General features: G+C 41.7%; 1 protein-coding gene across 6 annotated transcripts in view; it reads right to left on the minus strand.

Annotated features, from left to right (window-relative positions):
• The window catches only part of LOC125463127 (antizyme inhibitor 2-like), a 92,350-nt gene that overhangs the window by 34,805 nt on the left and 35,883 nt on the right, over nt 1-21,662 (minus strand). For all 6 annotated transcript variants that reach the window (XR_009447134.1, XM_048553903.2, XM_059653982.1 and 3 more), the window contains exons 5-9: nt 17,074-17,246; nt 12,212-12,346; nt 10,310-10,391; nt 9,744-9,827; nt 2,597-2,759 (exon numbers count right to left, since the gene is read on the minus strand). Coding sequence is in view for 5 of the 6 variants with exons in the window: in XM_048553903.2 (XP_048409860.1) it covers nt 2,597-2,759; nt 9,744-9,827; nt 10,310-10,391; nt 12,212-12,346; nt 17,074-17,246 (637 nt within the window). In the remaining variant the exon portion in view is untranslated. The remainder of the gene's footprint in view (nt 1-2,596; nt 2,760-9,743; nt 9,828-10,309; nt 10,392-12,211; nt 12,347-17,073; nt 17,247-21,662) is intronic.

Raw genomic sequence — 21,662 nt, forward strand, 5'->3', positions numbered from 1 at the left:
CATCAAAGAAACCAAGCCTGCTGCCTTTTTATGGCACTAGATGCCATATTCAGGCATTGGATCAATCACTAGCATGTTCAAATACTTTGGGACATTTAAACAGCTATTCCAGTGTGTGAGTGAATGAATGTGAATGAGTTAATTAATGATGTGGCATGATGGTGGATGGTTGGTTCGCAGGGTGCTAGCTGGATGGGTTGGTGGAGGGCTTGGTGGAAGTAGGTACAGTGGCAGGAAGTGAGGTTGAATCAAGTAAGGTAAGGAAGATGGGATGAGTCAGATGGTCCAGCTGAGGGATTGGAGGAGGGCCCATAGGGTTGGAGGATCAAGACATTCAAGGTTTGAGGAAGCTGGAGGGTCAAAAGAAGCAGTTGGATGGTCAGGAGTCAGAGGGTCAATGTTCAAAGAACTTGTTTTGGGGCCAGGGTTACTGCTTACCATTGTGAATGTATTCATGTCATCCTATACTGTCCTTTTGGTTGACCAACCAATTCTTTATTCATGCTAATGTGACTCCGGCGGTGGTGGCATCAAGGTGGTTGATAAGGCCACAGCCAGACTCTGGCAGCAGTGTCAAGGTGGTGTCCGGCAGACGGGGAAGCACCGAGCCTGGTATTAGCTGCGTTGGTGGAGGTGCCATAGGCACAGCAGAAAATGATGGCGCCTAAGGAGTGGCAACTTGACATTGTTTGTGTCCGGCACTGGCAGCAGCAAAGTGGTGGCAGAAGGCTTATGGACTCCCTTCAAGCTATAATTTTGTTTTATTTGTAACCTATTCAAAATAGTGCTGGATTATTTTATTGTACTTTTCACTTAAATATATGTGACAATATAATTTGTCCATTCATTCCCTTTCAGTATGATCAAGCACAGGTAATCCATAGATTCTTTTGTTTTCACCTGATTCCTTCCATAAACAAAATCAGATTGTCTCTTTCACAAAGCCATTGATGCTTCATGTTGAGTATGTTATGAGTATCTGCGATAATATCTCTAATAATGGATTCAAACAATTCTCCAAGGGATGTTAGGCAATCTGGCCGATGGCTGCCTACTTTCTGTCACCCTCGTTTCTTGAACAGAGATGTTACATCAGATATGTTCTAATCTGATGGGATCCTTCCAGAATCTACAGAATGTTGCAAGATTAAAACCATTACCTCAGCTGCAATTTTTCAACGACAGGGAACCTAATCTTGGGAACTTTTCAGTCTTTTGCTCTTGTTGCTTTCCTTGCACCTTTTCCCTTTTCTTTTAGGCTGCTCCCTCCCATTCACGGTTGGCTTTCAAGTGCCTTTGTGAAATCTTCCACAGTGAAGGCAACCACATAATTACAGCTCCACCATTTCCCTATGTTTCATTATCTGTTGAAGTGCTGAATGCCAGATGTGAAACGAGACTAACAACCCTTGACACCAACTCTGCATTGGACTGAGTGTGGCATGACGGGGCCCTGGCAAAGCTGGAATCAATAGGAATCCAGGGTATTTATTGCTCTGGTTGCCTTTGGGAAAGTGATGGTGGGCTACCTTCTCGAACCATTGGAGTTCAAGTTCTCAAGAGAGACCTACAGTGTTATTAGGGAGGGAGTTGCTGGCTCAAAACCTTCGAACTATTGATATATTTCCAAGTCAGAATGGTGACTGACCTGGAGGAGAATTTGCAGAAGTTAGTGTTCCCATATATCTGGTACTTTGTCCTTCTAGATTGAAGTGTTTGTGGGTTAGGAAGATGTTGTCTAAGGAGCTTTTGTGCATCTTGTAAATGATACACACTGTGCTATTAAGTATCAGTGGTGGGAGAGTGGAGTTTGTGGATGTGATGCCAATTAAGCAGGATGCTTTGTCCTGACTAATGTCAAGCTTCTTGAGTGTTGTTTGAGCTGCACTCAAGCAAGAAAGTGAGGCAAACTCCACTATGCTCCTGTGGAAGGCGGACTGGCTTTGGGGAGTCAAGAGATGAGTTACTTAGTGATTGGAATCCTAACCCTCGACCTGTTCTTTTCGCCGTTGCATTTAGTTTACTTTCTGAAGACGGGGCAGTGGACCCATAATGTTAACTCTGCCTTCTCTCCACAGATGCTGCGAGACCTGCTGAGATTTTCCAGCAATTTCTGTTTTTGTTTCCAAATATTCAAAGAAGTAAGTTAAATCACCCCCAAAACTCTCTAAGAGATGGAGACATTTGCACAGATCCCAAGTATCTGGGGAACTGTCCATCAGAAGATTCAACTTGCTGTGCAGTTCTTGCAGAATACTTCAGATTTCTGAGGGGTCGTGATGTGTTTGTTTGAGGCTCAATACAGTTTCCAACTATCAGCTAGGTCAACACAGACTGAGAATATAACACCAGGCTATTACCACGTGTACTGCACGTTCAGAGTTTTCATTACTGTCATGTCTTGAAGCAAATCACAGCAATTACTTTTTTGCCCCTTTTGGTCTGTGTGAAGCAGCTAACTTTCACTTCCTATTTCCCGCAATTCTGTTAATTACTTGAATAAATCCATGTCTCGTCACTGTCACACACAATATATTTTCACATAAGAACAATATGCTATTTGTGTTTTCAATATTTTGATGATGAAGAAAATTACCATTGGAGCTGGGTTGAGAATATTTAACAATTTTTCTAGCAATGATATTCACAGCCAGTGTGAAGGATGACATCACATAATAACGGCCTGGTTCAGCGATTATCTGCACTTCAGTTTTGTCAGGAAAGTAAATGTCCAATGCAAGATTGATCTCTGCTGCTAACTAAAACAGAGAAAAGAATGAGAGATTAATATCAGATAATGAGCATTTTGGCTTCATTTAGTTTCATTTGATTTATCATTTCACATGTACCGAGATGCAGTGAAAAGTATTGTTTTGGATGCTAACAAGACAAATCATACAATACATAAATACATCAGGGTAATAGAACAGATTGCAGCATTAAGTGTTACAGCTACAGGGAAGGAACAGAGAAAGATCAACTCAAATAAGTGAGAGGTCTGCTCATACATCTGATAGCGGTAGAGAAGAATCCCAATACCAGCCCAGTTCTTCCCCTCCACCCACTGCATCACTAAACCAGCACAGCCTGTCTCTGCTTCTGTAACCTGTACTTCCTCGCACCCGTCCCTTCCTCCCACCTCAAGCCGCACCTCCATTTCCTACCTACCACCTCATCCCGCCTCCTTGACCTGTCCATCTTCCCTGGACTGACCTATCCCCTCCCTACCTCCCCACCTATACTCTCCTCTCTACCTATCTTGTTTTCTCTCCATCTTCGGTCCGCCTCCTCCTCTCTCCCTATTTATTCCAGTTCCCTCTCCCCATCCCCCTCTCTGATGAAGGGTCTAGGCCCGAAACGTCAGCCTTTGTGCTCCTGAGATGCTGCTTGGCCTGCTGTGTTCATCCAGCTTCACGCTTTGTTATCTTGGATTCTCCAGCATCTGCAGTTCCCATTATCTCTGTTCTAAATCTGTTGGCTTTAAGAAGTTAATTGGAATAGCATAAATGAAGTACTCATGGAATTTAATAAGGAATAATAGACTAATGTATTGCATCATCCAAAACTAGGTATTATTTGGAAGGGTGCATCACTGCCTTTCAGAATGATCTCTTTTGAGGAGAGAAAAGACTTTTATGACCCTATTTTGTGTCACAGCCAATAATGGATTTTGCTGCTGCACAAGAAAGGTGCCACGTGCAGTGCAAGAAAGATACTGCACTAATACTGTAGTGAATTCCTTCAATAAAACTGAGCTAAGACTGACAACAGTCAACTACCAACACAAAGTTTGTTTCAAACGCTGAGACTATGCCACATTATGTCTGCGAAAGTAAAACTCTGCAGGGCAGATCGAAAAAAGTAAAGGAGTGAGGCTTATGGAATTATTTCTTATGGTAAGTCAACAAATGTAACACAAGCTGAATGGCCTTCTTCTGTCCTGTTGTCATACTTTCTATAAGCTTTTCAAGGGTTGAAACTCACTGTCAAGGGATATACTGCAGAGACTGGAATGCACTGCACTTACATTAACAGACTGGACTACCTAGATAAGTGCAGTTGCTGCAAGATTAAATCTCTCCCTAGTAGTGCTGCCTCTGTAATTAACTCCTGACTCCGTAAACCCTGTCTTTCATGGACGATGTACAAGTCACAAGGGTGACAGAATACTCCCCACTTGCCTGGCTGAATACAGCTCCAACAACTCTGAAGATGCTCGACACAATCCAGGACAAAGTACCCTGCATGATAGACATCACTTCCACAGGCATCAGCAAACACTCTGTTGCAGAGTATGTACCATCTACAGATGCACTGCAGAAATTCACCAGGTCTCTTAGCATGTTCCAAACCTGTGGCCACTTCTGGAAAGACAAGGGCAGCAGATACATACCACCTACAAGCTGCTCGCCATCCTAATGTGGAAATATATCACTCTTCCTTCAATGTCATTGAGTCAAAATCCTGGACTTCCCTCCTTAACATCATTGTGGATCAATCTACAGTACAGGACAATAGTGGTTCAAGAAGGCCGCTCATCATCACCTTCCTAAGGACAGCTGGGAATCGGTAATAAATGCTGAACTAGCCAGTGATGCCCATGTCCCATGAGTGAAAAATGTAAGAAGTGTGGAGGTGAGCTTCTGACTGTAAGGAGAATCAGTGATATTGGGGATTGTGGTTAAGCTGAAGGCCAAACGTAAGTAAAAGTATAGATGCTGGATTTGTGGAGTCTTTATGGGTAGGTCATTTTCACTTGGAATCCTGAGGCTCACCAGTTCAAAATACTCAATCTCACCATCGTCTTTACTGGAAGTTGTCCTGTACATGGTGAAAGTAGAAACAGACTGTTTCCTCTGGATCTGCTCTAATTCGTAATGTCTGTTTTTGAAATGAAATTAGAAATGTCTCTCCAGTCAGTACAACAGTGGCAGGGTTACGGACACCTGCAGACATTGTTCGTTAGAGTTAAACATCTTTGTTGCTGAAGTTTGTCATTAGGATGGGTACCCAACCTATTCTCCCACAGTGATGAGGGTGGCTGCCAGAGCTTCACCAAGTGGGAGTTCCACCACGTGTGATAAGGCCTGATGTCAACCAGGTGGAGACGGCTGGTACGAGGCTTCAAAAACAGGGGTTATGCAGGGGAGAAAAGAACGTACAGATTTACTGATCCTTGAATAATCTTCGGCACCCGGACAGGCTGATGCACCTAGAGTGCATGGACTAAGGCCAAAGACTCCTGAGTCCTATCTGTCAACTTTATAATGTGCTGCTCACAGCATCATATACATGCTTTCTAAGGACAAACAGATATCGTTTAATACAGCATGGGTATTGTCTGCTTCCTTACTTCCACTGGAGTATCAATCAGTCCTGAACTATCAGGGAACCTCAGGCTGTGAAAAGTGTGATGGAAGACAGAGACAGTGTGAGCTTGATATAGCCATGATAAGGAACATCTGACCCTGTGAAGCAGAGATGCAGATGTCCTCAAAGCTTCCCTGATGAGATGAAACCTACCCATTGACTCATCAAATACTCTGGCTTGTAGCTGACCAAAATGGAGAAGGTTTTTTTCAGAATGGCTGTGACCACATTGAGAAATTGAAAACTTTGTTGATATTGTGCACAGGTGAGGATGGGGTATCAGAGAGGAGATATAAATCTTCAAAAATCTGCCTCCCCCACACTTCATGCCCTTCCTGACCTGCATGTGGCTAAATCTGCACATCACACATCTAACTTATTGCTCATTCTAGAAGGTACTAAACTGGAATGGAATTGAGTTATCCACAATTCTGAGGAACTGTCTATAAAAGAATGGTTTTATCTGAGACAGGTTGAAAGGGCAGGTGACCAATTCACTCCCAGGAGGCATGACAGAAATATATGTGCCTTCAGATTAACCCTATTTATATTGTTTCATCTGCTGAGGAAATACACAGCAGTCATGGGAGTAAAAAGAGGTGCAAAGGGCTCGAGCTATGACCTAAGTCCCTTCAAAGTATTGTTACTCGACCTACTCAGAGATCATAGAATCGCTACAGTATGGAAGCAGGCCATTCAGCCCATGAAGCCACACCAACCCTCTGAAGAGCATGCTCCCTACCCTATGCCTTAACACTGCATTTCCCATGGAAAAGTCTGCCCTTTCCTGGAAACTATGGGCAATTTAGTACAGCCAATCCACCTAACCTTCCCATCCTTGATCTGTGGGAGGAAACCCATGAAGATGTGAGTTGAATGTGGAAACTCCAAACAGACAGGTGCCCAAGGCTGGAATGAAACCTAGGTCCCTGACACAGTGACGCAGCAAAACTAACCACTGAGCTGTCCCATTACTGCATCACACTAATCCATCTGGAAAACCTTGTTGCACTCACATCCATATCTACAACATCCTTTTTCAGATAAGGAGACCAAAACTGCACACAATACTCCACGTACAGTCTTACCAACATCCTGAACAGATGTAGTAAGACATTGCTGCCTGTGGACTCAAATCCTCTCACTAAGGCCAACATACCGTTTGCCTTCTTTACCCAGCTGTGCCTGCAAGCTTACTGATGTACAAGAACACTCAAGTCTCATGCCACCTTCCCCCTTTCTCATTCGATCATCATTCAAGGAATGATTTGCCTTCCTGTTTTTGGTCTTGATGTGAATAACCTTACATTTATCCACATTCTAATTCATCTGTCATACATTGACCCACTCACTCAACTTGTCCAAATCACACTGAAGCAATTCTGTAACCACGCACTCAACTTTGTGTCATCTACAAGCTTGGAGTTCTTACATTGAGTTTCATTATCTAAATCATTGATACGTTGTGAAAAGCTGGTGGTCCTAGCACCGATCCCTGGATTACCCCAGTGGTCATGTGCTACTAAGAAGAAAGGACCAACTTACTCCTCCTGCTTGACAACCAGTTCACTATCTATGTCACTTAGACTACCCCGCTAAGCAATGCATTTTAAATTTACTCACTAATGTCTTACGTGATACCCTATCGAAGGTCTACGGAAAGTCCAATTAAACCACATAAACTTGACTCCCCCTCATCAACCCGACAAGTTGCATCCTCGAAAAATTCCAATAGATTTCTAAAGCATGTTCTTCCTTTCCGATCCAGTCACTGTTTACCAAGTGGTCTGCTGCTAGCATCTTTTATAACAGAATCTTGCATTGACCCCACTACTGATGTCAGGCTAAACAATCTGTAACTCCTGATTTTTCTCTACCTCCTTTATTAAATAGTGAGGTTACATTAGTTATCTTAGTGTAAACCCTTAGTGGCAAAACTCTAATTTTTTAAGATTATGTCCTCTCGTTTTGGATAGTTGTGTAATTACATCTCTGATTAGATTGATTAGAAAATATCTACCAGTGAAATGTCAACCAGTTGGGCCCAATGGCTCTAATTCTTGCCTGAAATGTAGAGATAGATTTGTTCTCCAAAACATTCTGTGGTACACAAAAGAGAGCGTACAGTATACAAAGTCTCGTGTGATAACATTCTGCTGCCTTTATTGCTGCATAATAAGTAATTATCTGCTTCAGGCAGTTCTAAATGTCATGTTTTACTCTATTTTGTATTGAACTTCATGTGCTTGAACAGGTATAGCTAAAAAGTGTCTAAACAAAATGAATTAGAAATATTTTGTTAAATGCATTTGCACACACCCATTCCCAAAGATCATCTGCAGTGATTGCTTTTGAACAAATAAGGGCAAGAAAAATAATTTAAGAGATAGTAGAATTTATGGATCTGTCAGGTATAACATTTCATGATTGAAAGTCTATTTTCTCAGCCGGCTTTAAAGTCAAAAAATTTGAACGCATCAAAAAAAGGTTAATTTTACTTCCAATAAACTTTTCAAGTTCAGTTTCGAACAAAGTGCCATAAATTCCACACCACCTTCAATTTAGAATAGCGCATTATTCTTTACTTTAGATGCATACATTATGATACATATCCTGTGAAATGGAATATGCAAATTGACACATTGAAATAGCTGTTTTGAAAGGAATGCCAAAATATTAGGTTGGGCCAATTCATGACAAATTTCTGGAATCCAATGCACAAAATAAAAAGAATTAGACTGTAGTGCCAGGGATGGGAGGTAGGTGAAAGAAAAAGACTCCTACTAACTGAAGTATAATCCCAAAAGTTCCAATTCCAATCAATCCAAATTTTCTTTTTGGTAAAAAACATGAAACTGCCCACGAGGCTTCAGTTATAATTACGTTTCAATTGAATTTTTGTTACACTAAGTCATGTGTAAGCAATTACATTATTTATTACAGCTAATGTTTGTTTTTTCAATTGAATTTCCAATTCAATGTCATGCAATCAAAACATAAAATTTACAATAAAAAATTCCATCTTATTGGCTGGTAACTTCAGCAGCACAAATGCATGAATACTCTGGCAGGACTTATATTGTTACATGCCGCCAGAGAAAGTGGGTTTTGAAGCCAGGCCTCCCGGTTCAGGGGTAAGGGCTCAACCATTGCAGCAAAGGATACGTAAAATGGTATAACTGTGACCTCAAAATAATTTAACCAATAACACATCTGCTTTTTTTTATCCAAGCTTTTTAAATAGATTAGGCACTAGAACGCCCCGAGCCTGGTTTTTATGATGATAGCCTTGGCCACTGACTAGGAATAACTTGCACAGACAATTTATTAATGTATTACAAATAACTAGCACATTTCAGTAATGCAAACTTGTGATTGCTGTGTAAGGAAAGTCTTGTTTCTGAATCAATCATAAGAGGTTCAGTTTTCCACTGTCTAACCCACAGGACTAACAGAGTCTCAGAAATTGTTCAAGATTGCAAGTACTTTGCCATATTTACTTCACTGTTTCAGGTCTTGGACCTCCAGCTCATTCAAATCTTCTGAGACTCCGACACTTCCCAGTGAATAGTATAGCCATGCTGCTGGCATATTTGCAGTTGGGAAGCACATGTAAAATGGGACAATAGCAACACCACTGAGCTTTTCCCCTGCCCCTTCAATGTAATACCATGGGAAGGTGGAGCATCAAGTAGCTGTTTTCCAATCATTAGCCAAATTGAAGGTCTGTATACAGACCTGCTGTAATATCAGATATGGCTGACAAAAGTGGAACGAAGGATGCCAACCCACCACTTTACCATCCCAGCCATAAAAATGGGAAGTAAGGAAGGATGTTACCTCCACCCAGTAGCTGCTGTATTCCAGTTGGGAAACCCCACTCCCAGGATATTTCTTCCCTTTTCACATTCACCTCCTAAACCCAGCCAGTCCGTCCTATTCCTTGACTCAATCTCCGTAATGTATGCAATCCCTCCCTGTCACTAAAACATAGACTCACCTTAGACTGGTGTCCATGCTGTCTTCCTTCTTAGGATGTCTTTTAGTCTGAGCAAGTAGCTGGTGCTAATCCTGACACTGCCAGAACTACCCAAAATGAGACTATGAAGATTTGTTCAAGAGTAAAAAGGGATGGTGTAATGTGAATTTTAAAAGAGCAATGTGTGTGTTTCTGTGCTTGTGTACACAGATTCTATTTCAAATGTTAATAAAAGAATATTTATCCATCTTCCATATGATTTTAAAGCATTGTATTCTGTGATGAAATGCATTTTTTTGTAGTGTTTTGATTTTAAGTTAGTCATATATTCGTGTACGGTTTATAAATTAATTTTGTCCACAAGCAACATCAGCTGATATCTTAAGAGTTCTACCTGTTCCAACGTGACTTTTCCTTTTGCAGTTCCTGGAAATCCACCTCCAATATCAAGTAAATACATCTGAAATCCAAGATTAATCTGTAAAATAGGGGGAAAAGGTATCCAACTTTGGCGCAATGCACAATGGTCAAGCATCAGATTTTCTCATACAGTTTTACATCATGGTTTATGAGGTTATCACAATGCTGATTCTTCACTTCCATATCAATCCGCATGTTTTATGGATTTAGTGGATGGTTATTGCAAGTGGATGTCCTTCTTGTTGCTAATACACTTTCATTTACCCTGGCTGCATTTAGCAACTGTAATGTAATCACCTGTGTTTACCTTTAATGTAAAATTTACTGTTTTTATCTCAACCACCAAGTGCAGTAGTCTCAAAGTTGAAAAAAAATCATGAAGTTTGATCATTTTTATGATTATAATAAAAGGATAATCTTTCTGAAATAAATGCACTGATTGCTAAAATGTCAAACAAGTTTTTTTGGTCTTATTGTAAATGTATTTTTGAAAATTTCTACTTGTTTACCTTTCAAGCGAAATTCCAAATAAAAACATACCCCAATATCAAAGACAACACGTGCATCAGCTATGGCCTGAGCAAAAATCTTTGGATCAGTACAACCACTTCCAACATGGAAACTGGAAAAAGAAGAGGTACCATTAGGGCCAATTGAAATCCAGGACTTTTAAAATTTGTTTTATGAGATTTAGGGATTGCTGGCTTGGCCAATGTTTATTGGCCACCACCAGCTGTCCAAATGTTGACATGGACCTGGAGACACATGTCGGCAAGACTGGGTAAGGATGGCAAAGTTCCTTGCCTAAAGTCATTCTGTGAAACAGAAAGGTTTTTGCAACAATGGATAGTGTTCAATAGTCAGCATTATACCAGCTGTTTTCATTCCAGATTTTTATTGATGATAAACAACAATCCCTGCCATAATGAGATTCAAACCCATGTACTCAGACAATTAACAAGAAGCTCGAGATTACTTGTTCAGTGACTATGTTGCCACCTAAGGAATATTACAGCCATTCATTTTCTATGAATGTGTTCAGCATAGCCACACATATCATTTCAAAACTGAAATGCAGCTTGAAAATGCCAGCAGAGCAACTTTTCAAAGGTGCCCACATTTCTACATTGTAAAATTTAGCACGATTTATTGAGCACAACCTTCTCTGTCAATTATAGAATCCCTTTTCCATCTAATTGTAATGGCCACTTGTCAGAAACAGATGGCTGCATTTTCCAAAGAAAGTCTGGAACCCTGACCTCGAGTCTTTTTCTAGGTTGAAATTTGCTTGATGTCATTGTGCAGTTGGCAACCAATTACTGTCTCATCTCTTCAGTCAGCACTCAGCTCAGGATGACAAACACATCCAAGAGGCAGGAGCTTTTTGTTGCTGACCTTATGTAATGGACCTCCATCAGCTGTCAATGTAGTTGCAGGCAGACCGATTTATAACTGAGTTTACAAGAGCCTAGTGCACGGTAGACAGTCACAGAAGTGCAGATCAAAGAATCAGCATAAACCCCCTTGAGTTTATGTTAGGAGAAGTGAAAACAAAGATAATTATTGGTTATTTCTGGAGATCAGCAGGAGAAGGCACCCATGATACAATATGGCAGACATCTGAGCAGTTATAATGTGTGATCAGGATCTGTGTCGGGTGCAGGAAGTCCCTCCATTTCTGTCTGACATATGAAAGGCTTTTTAGCCTGCTGGGTGCAGATGACAGCCATGAAGTAAGTGCATGATCTGGATTTCACTTCACCAGACGAAGGAGCATTGCTCCAAAAGCTTGTGATTTCAAATAAACCTGTTGGTCTGTAACCTGATGTCATGTGACTTCTGACTTGCACCTCACTGAGAATTGAACCTCAAAGCAACCACTGCTCAGGAAAGCTGCGGACATGTTTGACCATGTCAACCTTACCCAAGGGAAGGTCTCACTGTGCTACAAATTTTGGACAATGTTAAACTCTTGTATGAATTAATACATGCAAATTCGACTTGTGGTGTTCAGCTCGACAGTATTACAGCCTTAAACGCTCTTGATCTTCACCTTACATGAACAAAGAGCAAACAGTACCTGCCAGAGGAGTGAGGACAGGCAACCAAACCTCACAATTGTAACATTAATGGAGAAAGAGGGTTTAATGGCCTTTTTGTATTATTACCTCTTGTATAACAAGGCAACAAAATAGATAATTTTGGATCATTAGCAGAATGTCATCAATGTAAGCTGTGCAAATCTTCCAACTGAAACAGGGGTTTCCTATAAATAGGGAATAGTAACACTGATAAATTCTTACGATGTGCATAAAATCATAAAAGCAAGCTGGTCAGTTCAAAAGTAAACAAAGATGGACAACTAATGCTGGCCTTGTCCGCAATCCTCAATTCCTATGAAAAAGAGTTAAGAATAAGAAGAAGCAAAAATGTATGTCCTACCTAACACCGATGGTGTCCAAATTCAAGGCCTTTGCATATTCCAGTAGCTGTCTGCACTCAGACATAGATGCTCCAAACTTGCCACTCAAGGGCGATTGGGATGTAAAATCATTTACAGCAATGCGCAGAACCATTCTGAGACAGCAGTAGGAAAATGACTTTAGCATTGCAGAATAAAACAGGATTGCAAGAATCATCTCAAACAAGGAGAACAAACCAAATTAAATGCACCACATTCATTACCTGCCATGTCTCTGTAATGTCTCTCATGCTTGATTTCTGCCCAACTTACCATGCACATCCCTGGAGTATCTTGTCTGTCTGTGCTTTTCTGACAAAAACCTGGCACCTGTTACAATTATGCCAAATTAGTGAGGCACTGTGTACCTGGATGAGCAATCCAAAGCTGCCCAGCTCAAGCAAAAACGCAGTGGGAACATTGCGGAGAAGGGAACGATATTATTAAACTGAAGAGGATTCAGAAAAGATTCACCAGCATGTTGCCAGGAAGAAAGGGGTTGAGTTATAAAAATAGGGTGGACATGTTGAGACATTTTTCCACTGGGGTGCAGGAGATTGAGGGGTGACTGTTCAGAAGTTTATAAAATCATAGAGAGGATAAATAAGGTGACTATCAAAGATCTTTGCCCTCGGGAATGGGAATTCTAAACTAGGGAGCACTTTTAAAATGAGAGAAGAAAAATTTAAGGACATGAGGAGCAACCTTTTTACACAGAGAGTGGTTGGTATGTGGAATGAACTGCCAGTGGATGTGGTAAATGCAGGTACACTCACAGCCTTTAAACAACGTACAAAAAATAAATGAATTGGAAGGGTTTGGAGGGATATGGGCCATACACAGACAAGTGGGATTAGATCAGTTTGGGAACATGGCTTGCATGGAGTGGATGTTCTGAGAGGTCTGTTTCTCAGCTGTATGACTCTGGGTTTTCATTTTACAGAATGTGCTCATGGTAAATGTTAACAGCTTTTGTGCTCCTGAGATGCTGCTTGGCCTGCTGTGTTCATCCAGCTCCACATTTTGTTATTTTGGATTCTGCAGCATCTGCAGTTCCCATCATCTCTGATCACTGTAAAGTTTTACAGCTTTGAGTTTAGTTTCATTTTAATGGTGCAAATGGTAACGTTTATGGAGACTGGTGCAATGTCAGTGGCAAAGTAGGGTTTGTCAGCATGTAGCATGCTACGCCAACCCAAATTTATAGCATTTCATTTTATTCATGTTATGACATGAGGGCAGAGTAACAATTCTTGTGCTAAAGTCAAAATGTGTTCTCTCTCACTTTATCAGGTGCAAACATCAAGAATGAAAATTTGACAAGTTTTGTAATTGCAATTATTTTGAACCTTTCAAAGCAACAAATGTCTCAAAGTAATGGAAGATTTTGCTGAAATGATAGGAAGCATTTTGAGAAGGGTTTAAGGATGTGGTGGATGTTGTGAGACACAGAGATTTCCAAGTTGTCATTCTAGAAAAGGCAGCAAGACAACTGATGTTTTCTGCCACCAGTGATAGAGGGAATACAGGGTACAGCATTCATGAGATCGGAGTTGGAGATGCAGAGGCTGGTGCAGCCTGGATTTTCTCCTTTACAGTTAAAGGTCATAAGGTACAGGAGCAGAATTAGGACATTCAACCCAACATGTCATGGCTCATAGGTTTCTCAACCCCATCACCCTGCCTTCTCCCCATAACATTTGATCCCCTCACCAATCAATATCCAGTCTATCTCTGTCTTAAGTCCATTCAATGACTTGGCATCCACATTCTTCTGCAGCAATGAGTTGTACAGATTCACCACCTTCTGGCTGAAGCATTTCCTCCTCATGTTGTTCTAAGAGTAGTCCTTTCACTCTGAGGCCGTGCCCTTGGCTCCTAATCTCTCCCTCCAGTGGAAACACCTCCACATCCACTGTATCCAGGCCTTTCTGTAAGTTTAAATGAGATCCCCCTTCATCCTTATAAACGCCATCAAGTATAGACACAGAGTCCTCAACTGGTCCTCAAATGACAAGCCCTTCAAGGTCAGGATCATTCTCGTAAACCTCCTCTAGATCCCCTCCATCGCCAGCACACCCTTCCTTAAATACAGTCCCCAAAATGGCTCAAAATATTTCTGAACAGTACCTCAGCAATACATTTCTTCTCTTGTATTCTAGCCTTCCTGAAGTGAATGCTAACATTGTATTTGTCTTCTGACTGCCAACTGAATGTCGGAGTTAAGCTTAAAAGAATCCTGAACTAGGACACCCAAGTCCCATTGTGCTACAGGTTTCTCAAATTATTCCCTATTTAGAAAATATACTCCTCTGCTACCCTGGTGGATCTTCATCTGCTGTTTCTTCCTCTGCAGCCGCTGCTAGTTGCTATGCTTGCTGGGTTCCTGGCTCTCATTCATGTGTATAATAAAATGTGAGGCTGGATGAACACAGCAGGCCCAGCAGCATCTCAGGAGCACAAAAGCTGATGTTTCGGGCCTAGACGAGCTCTTAGCACAGACCTCTGTGGCACACCAGTCCTGACATCCTGCCAGACTGAAAAACACACATGAATGAGAGTGATAATGGGAACTGCAGATGCTGGAGAATCCAAGATAATGAAATGTGAGGCTGGATGAACACAGCAGGCCCAGCAGCATCTCAGGAGCACAAAAGCTGACGTTTCGGGCCTAGACATCTCTGATGAAGGGTCTAGGCCCGAAACGTCAGCTTTTGTGCTCCTGAGATGCTGCTGGGCCTGCTGTGTTCATCCAGCCTCACATTTCATTATCTTGGATTCTCCAGCATCTGCAGTTCCCATTATCACTCTCATTCATGTGTGTTTTTCAGGTTGGCAGGATGTCAGGACCGGTGTGCCTCAGAGGTCTGTGCTAAGAGCTCAACTTTTTACAATTTATAACAATGATTTTGATAAGTGGCCAAAGGTATGAGAACTAAATTTGTTGATGACACAAAGATAGGTAGGAAATTGAGTTGTGAACAAGACATCAGGAGCCTAGATAGGGATATAGCTAGATTAAGTGAATGGGCAAAGATCTGGCCAATGAATGACAATGTAGGAAAATGTGAAATTGCCCATTTTTTTCTTAGAAAAAGTACAAGAAGAAGCACAGTATATAAATGGTGAGAACTTGTCGAATTCTGAAATACAGAGAGGTACGGGGTCCCTGGTGCATGAATCACATAAGGTTATTATGCAGTTCAAGCAAATAATCCAGAAAGCTAATCCTGCTATGTTTTGTTGCAAGGGGAAGGAACAGTGGTGAGGTTACGCTTCAATTGTACAGGTCATTGGTGAGACTATGTCTAGTGTATTGTACAAAGTACTAGCCTCTCTACATTTATGAAGGATATGAAAGCATTGGAAGCCGTTCAGAGAAGGTTTCTGAGACTTGCCCCTTGAATGAATGAAACGGGAATGGGAATTGCTGGAGAAACTTAGCAGGCCCAGCAGCATCTGTGTAGAGAGAGCAAGTTAATGTTTTGAGTCCAGTGACCCTTCCGTAGAACTGAGGATGAGTGGTTTGGCTTTCGAGGAAAGGGTACACAGACTAGGTCTCCATCTTCTGGGGTTGAGAAGAGTCAAAAGGTGGTTTAAGTGAAATGTGTATCCTGAGGGGACTTGACTGGTAGATGGGATGTTTTCTCTTTGTGGGAGAATCTAGGATATTGCATTTGTTTGAAGCATGTGCAGTGTGTTAGCACAATCTACCAGCACATGCTGCAGGTCTGACAGTGAGCAATCCCTGTGTCCCACTCTCACAAGCTGCTTGCTTCTCTGTCTGTGTCAAAACACTCCAATCCACAGAGGCTGGCTGCCTGTAACTAAGTTCTGAAGACCTTGTACACCAAAGAGTAATGTGACCCATACAGACACTGTCAGCCCGTAGGTTTGTGCTGTGGTCAGCGCGCACTAAGCAAATAATGTGAAGTGGACAGAGTCTGGCAGCTTCCAAATAAGCGTTAAAGTTGTGAGTGCAAAGAAAGCATGTTCGGAGCCATGAGATACCTGTCCATTTCAGCATGAAAGTATCCTGTGGAGATGGATCACTGTCCCTGACTGCGAGGCCACCTGTCAGACATTCAAGTCATTGAAATAATTGAACTCCAAAGTGTAGGTGGGCTCATGTTTTGTGTGAGTTGATCCCAGAGCAGGCATGATGAGGTGGTGATGTTGATTGCTGATCTGACTTGCATGGATGAAGATTCGAGGAAGATGGTGGCCATAGATATGCAGCAATGTTGTTCAGTACAAGTTCATGATGGCCAAGGCAAGCATTCAGCAAGCTGCAGTCACTAGGTACCCCTCCCAATTTACCTATCGGCAATTTCCACCAACTGATTCCTTAGCGATAGAGAGGAGAATTGGAAGTGATGTGTAAATATGGTCAAATTTTAATGAGATGCAAGTGTATGGAAATGAGATAGTCACCACTCTAGATAGATTAGGAGTGCATAGATTAGGAAAAGCTGAATGAGTTAGTAGTATCCAGATTCACTACCTGTGTCATTGATACAGCTAAGGGTACTGGAAGCTTGCGAACAACACTGCCTCCAAGTTCCGCACCAAACAGTAAGACACTCCATTGCTCTAACATTCTCACATTCCAATCACTTAATCTGAACTATCAAAGTCCGTTCTCTCCCAGCACTCTGTACTCCATGCCGCCTCCAGCAACTATTGCATAAACTATTGCTGCCCTGTCCATACTTCATGTCAGCTCTGATGAAGAGTCATCTAGACAAATAACGTTAGCTTGTTGCCTCTCCATGGATGCTGCCTGACCCACTGTGATCTCCAGAATTTGTTGTTTTCAAACAGAGACATGCTGTCTACTTACTTGGCAGTTGGATGGTTCATTGCAACTTTATTTAGTTCGTCTTCATTATCGAATGTCATCATTTGCACTCCATGAATGACAGCATATTTAATATGAGAGACCTCCTTGCAGGGATTTGCATAAATGATTCTCTGTGCTGGGACACCAATATCTCGTATTGTTGCAATTTCATTCTGGTTGGGAAACAAAAGCAAGTTAGGATATAAAGCAAGTATAGTTGTCCCTCGGTTTGAATATGTTTTTTTCCATATATTACAGACACAGAGCATAATTTGAGAGGGATGTGGAAACCATGTACTCAGCACTCACAATATTGAGGTCTAAATGAGTCACTGAGTCCTGGGGTCTCTGAGTCCTGCACCATAAAATACCTCTGTTTCTGTTTCAATGTGGTAATCCCTTTTTGACAATAAGTAATGGGTGGGGACTGATGTGAAGCAAATATCTGGAGGTGATTTTTTTCTATTCATTTGTTGATGTGGGCGTTGCTAGCTGCCAGCATTTATTGCCCATCCCTAGTTGACCTTGAGAAGGTGGTGTTAAGTTGCTTCCTTGAACCACTGTAGTCCATCTGCTGGGTTGACCCATAATGCAATTAGGGAGAGAATTCCAGGATTTGATGCAGCAACACTGAAGGAATGCTGATACATTTCCAAGTCAGGATGGTGAGTGGGGTTTTGGAGGAGAACTTGAAGGTGGTGGTGTTCTCATATATCTGCTGCCCTTGTACTTCTAGATGGAAGTGATTGTGAACTTGGAAGGTGGTGCCTGAGGATCTTTAGTGAATTTCCGCAGTGCAACTTGTAGCTAGTACACATTGCTGAAACTGAGCATTATTGGTGGAGGGAATGGATTCTTGTGAATGTAGTGCCAATCAAGCGGTGTGCTTTGTCCTGGATGGTGTCGATCTTCTTGAGTGTTGTTGTGGCTGCACTCATCCAGGCTAGTGGGGAGTATTCCATCACACTCCTTACTTGTACCTTGTAGATGGTGGACAGGCTTTGAGGAGTCAGGAGGTGAGTTATTTGGTGCAGTATTCCTAGGTTTTGACCTGTTCTTGTAGCTACTGTGTTTATATGGTGAGCCCAATTGACTTGCTGGTCAATGATAACCCCTAGGATGTTGATAGTGGGATTCAGTGATAATAACACCATTGAAAGCCAAGGGGCAGTTGTTTGATCGTCTCTTATTTATGATTGTCATAGCCTGGCATTTGTGTGGACGGATGTTACTTGCCACATGTCAGCCAATCCTGGATAGTGTTCAGATCTTGTTGCATATGGACATGGACTGCTTTAGTATCTGAAGAGTCACAAATGGCGCTGACCATTGTGCAATCATTGGTGAACATCACCAATCTGATCTTATGATGAAGGGAAGGCCATTGATGAAGCAGTGAAGATTGTTGGGCCAAGGACACTACCCTGAGGAACTCCTGCAGAGATGTTCCGGAGCTGAGATGACTGACCTCCAACAACCACGACTATCTTCCTATATGACTCCAACCATCGGAGAGATTTTCCCCAATGACGATTGATTCCAGTTTTCCTTGGGATCCTTGATGTCACGCTGAGTTGAATTCAGCCTTGATGTCAAGAGCTATCATTCTAAACTCACCTCCGGAATTCAGCTCTTTTGTCAATGTTTGGACCAAGGCTATAATGAGGTCAGCAGTTGGTTGGCCCTGGTGGAACCCAAACTGGGTGACACTCAGCAAGTCATTGCTGGGCAGATGCTGCTTCTCATGATGTAAGAGTTATGGGACAGCTTGCTTAGATTTACAGCAAGTTCTGGAGAACAAGTCTTGTTGAAAAGCAGTCACGCTTGGTACAAGATTCTTAGTAAGAAAACAAACAGCAAATTAAAAATAAAGACATGGCATCTTTAAGAAACAATTTAAAAATCAGGGAGCCAGTCATGCACTACAATCTTTTTTGATTTGTAAGTTTATCCAGGGTTAAAGAAAATCTTTTGCCACTATGGTAACTGTCGTGATTGTAACAAGGTCAGCCAGGTGAACCTCATAGCATATGAGTTCCCTGATTGGGGCTGTTTATCTCATCTAATCAGGGAGCCCTGACTGACAAGTAAGAACAGGGGTGGTGAACTCTCTTCTTAAACTGCTGCATTTGTTGTGGTGTCGGTGCACATATTTTGATAGAAGGAAGGGCACTGCAGGATTTTGATCTAGCCACAGAGAAATAACACCTAACACTCGACAACGCTGAGAAAAGTATTTCGAGTCCAAGCAAAGACCTAGACCTGACTAACTTAAGAGCATTTGCCATCAACAATGTGATATCATTGCCAAAAATAAGAAAAAACTGTGGGAAAGCCACTTCATCGCATCCTTGTGATTTAAACTTTCCATCCTCAGAATTTGGTATTTTTTAATATACTTTATACCCATACATCTGCAGAACTGTCTCTCTTATTTGTCCTATTTGCAAGTGAGTTTATGCATGATGGATTTGAAGAGAATATAGTTGAGGTCTGCATATTAGTAATTAACAATGTTTTTTTGACTTGTTTAGGAGTATGTTTATCTGCAATAAATATATTTTGTTTTCTTGTTTATTGATGAAGCCTGTTGTGAATCTCCTTGTCTCAGTCAGCAGATAAAGTGAGGCAAACCAATCATCTCAGTAATTCAACTGGTCATGTAAATATTTGTGATAGGTCCTGGAAAAGTAGGGCTCAATTACCAGCATGCTGTTCCCACCCGCACCTTGCCAATCCACTACTTACACTCAAGGTGAACATGGCATACAGAGGGTAATAGCTTGAGAAGGTCAGAAGATACAGGCAGAAGGTCAGATTCCTCAGATATTCAAGCAGCCCTTGTCTATATACAGCAAGACATGGACAACATCAGGCCTATGGTGATAATAGCAAGTAATATTCATGTCAGGTAAGTGCCAGGTAATGACCATCACAAATAAGGAGCTTAAATTGTCACCCCTTCATGTTCAATGACATAACAATCACTGAATCCCATTATCAACACCCTAGAATTTCTCCACTGACCAGAAGCTTACTTATATTGACCAACTATATTCATACTGTGGCTACAAAGAACAAGCCAAAGGCTGGGAATTCTGCAGTGAGAAACTCACCTCCTGATTCCACAGTGACAGGACTCAGGAATGTGATGGATTACTTTTCACTTACCTGCGCCAGTGCTACTCCAAATCATCTCAAGAAGCTCTGCAACAACCGGGATAAAGCAGACAACATTTGTTGACCCTATTCCACCTCATTCAACATTCGGTCCCTTCACTGCCAACACAGAATGGCAGCTATATGTACCATCTATAAGATGCACAGCAGTAATACAACAAGGCTGTTCTGGCAACATCTTCTAAATGCCCTATCCGCTACCCCTGGAAGGACACACACATCTGCAAGTTGCCCTCCCAGGCACCCACCACCCCAATGTAAAACTATATTTTCATTCCTCAGTATCACTGGGTCAGCACCCTGAGATTCTCCCTTGATAGCACTGTGTGTTTCAACACCATTAGAACTACAGCAGCTCAAGAAGGCAGCTCATCACAACTTTTTCCTGGATAATTAGAGGACAATAAACACATCTCATGTGTGAATAAAAGAAAATTCATGATTTTAAAGTCCTCTATTTTAAGTATTTGTGTGAAAATCTTGACATATTTTAGCTAAGTCTGAGTTGTGTTGATTTTTGGGGAGATTTTTCAGCATGAGACCCAGCGAACGTACTTGTGTACTAAACTCACCATGTTAATTACCTATTATGCCTGTGTATTGTCTCACACAGTTTTTGCTCGTTTTATCATGCACATTCCTTGAACAACATGCCAGTCTGTTTTTTTTTGCCAAAAGACTGGCACCTCTTACATATGTGTGAAGTTTAAAAAGCCACTGTGCACCTGGATGAGCACTGGCAATCCAATGCTGGCCAGCTCAGTCAAAGACAGAATCGGAACAAGGCAAAGAAGAGGAATATATTATTAAACTGGAGAGTATTCAGAGAAGATTTACAAGGATGTTGGCAGGAATAGAGGCTTTGAATTATAAAAACAGAATGGACATCCTAGGACTTTTGTCACTGGAGTTTAGCTGCTTCAGTTATGTTAAACAGATGTTTGGATAAGTATATTAAAAAGAAAGGTTTGGAGGGATATAGGCCAAATGCAGGAAGGTGGGTCTCCTTTAATACAGGAATATGCTTAGTGTGGACTACCATAGAATTCCAACAGTTAGGAAACAGGCAATTCGGCCTGCTACGTCCATACTGACCCTCCGAAGAGCATTCCATTCTGTCCCACCTCTCTACCCAGCCCTGTAACCCTGCATTTTCCATGGCTAATCCACCTCACTAATATATCCCTGGGCACAATGGACAATTTAGTATGGCCAATCCATCTAATCTGCAAAACTTTGAACCGTGGGAAGAAACTGGAGCAGCCGGATGAAACCCTGGTGTACGGGGGAAGAACATGCAAACTCCATACAGACATTCGCCTGAGGATGGAAATGAACCTGGGTCCCTGGTGTGGTGAGGCAGCAGTGCTAACCACTGAGTCACTGCACCGCCCTATTTGACTGAAGGA

This window comes from Stegostoma tigrinum, chromosome 2 (assembly GCF_030684315.1).
Source record: "Stegostoma tigrinum isolate sSteTig4 chromosome 2, sSteTig4.hap1, whole genome shotgun sequence".
In the NCBI taxonomy this organism is placed as follows: domain Eukaryota; kingdom Metazoa; phylum Chordata; class Chondrichthyes; order Orectolobiformes; family Stegostomatidae; genus Stegostoma; species Stegostoma tigrinum.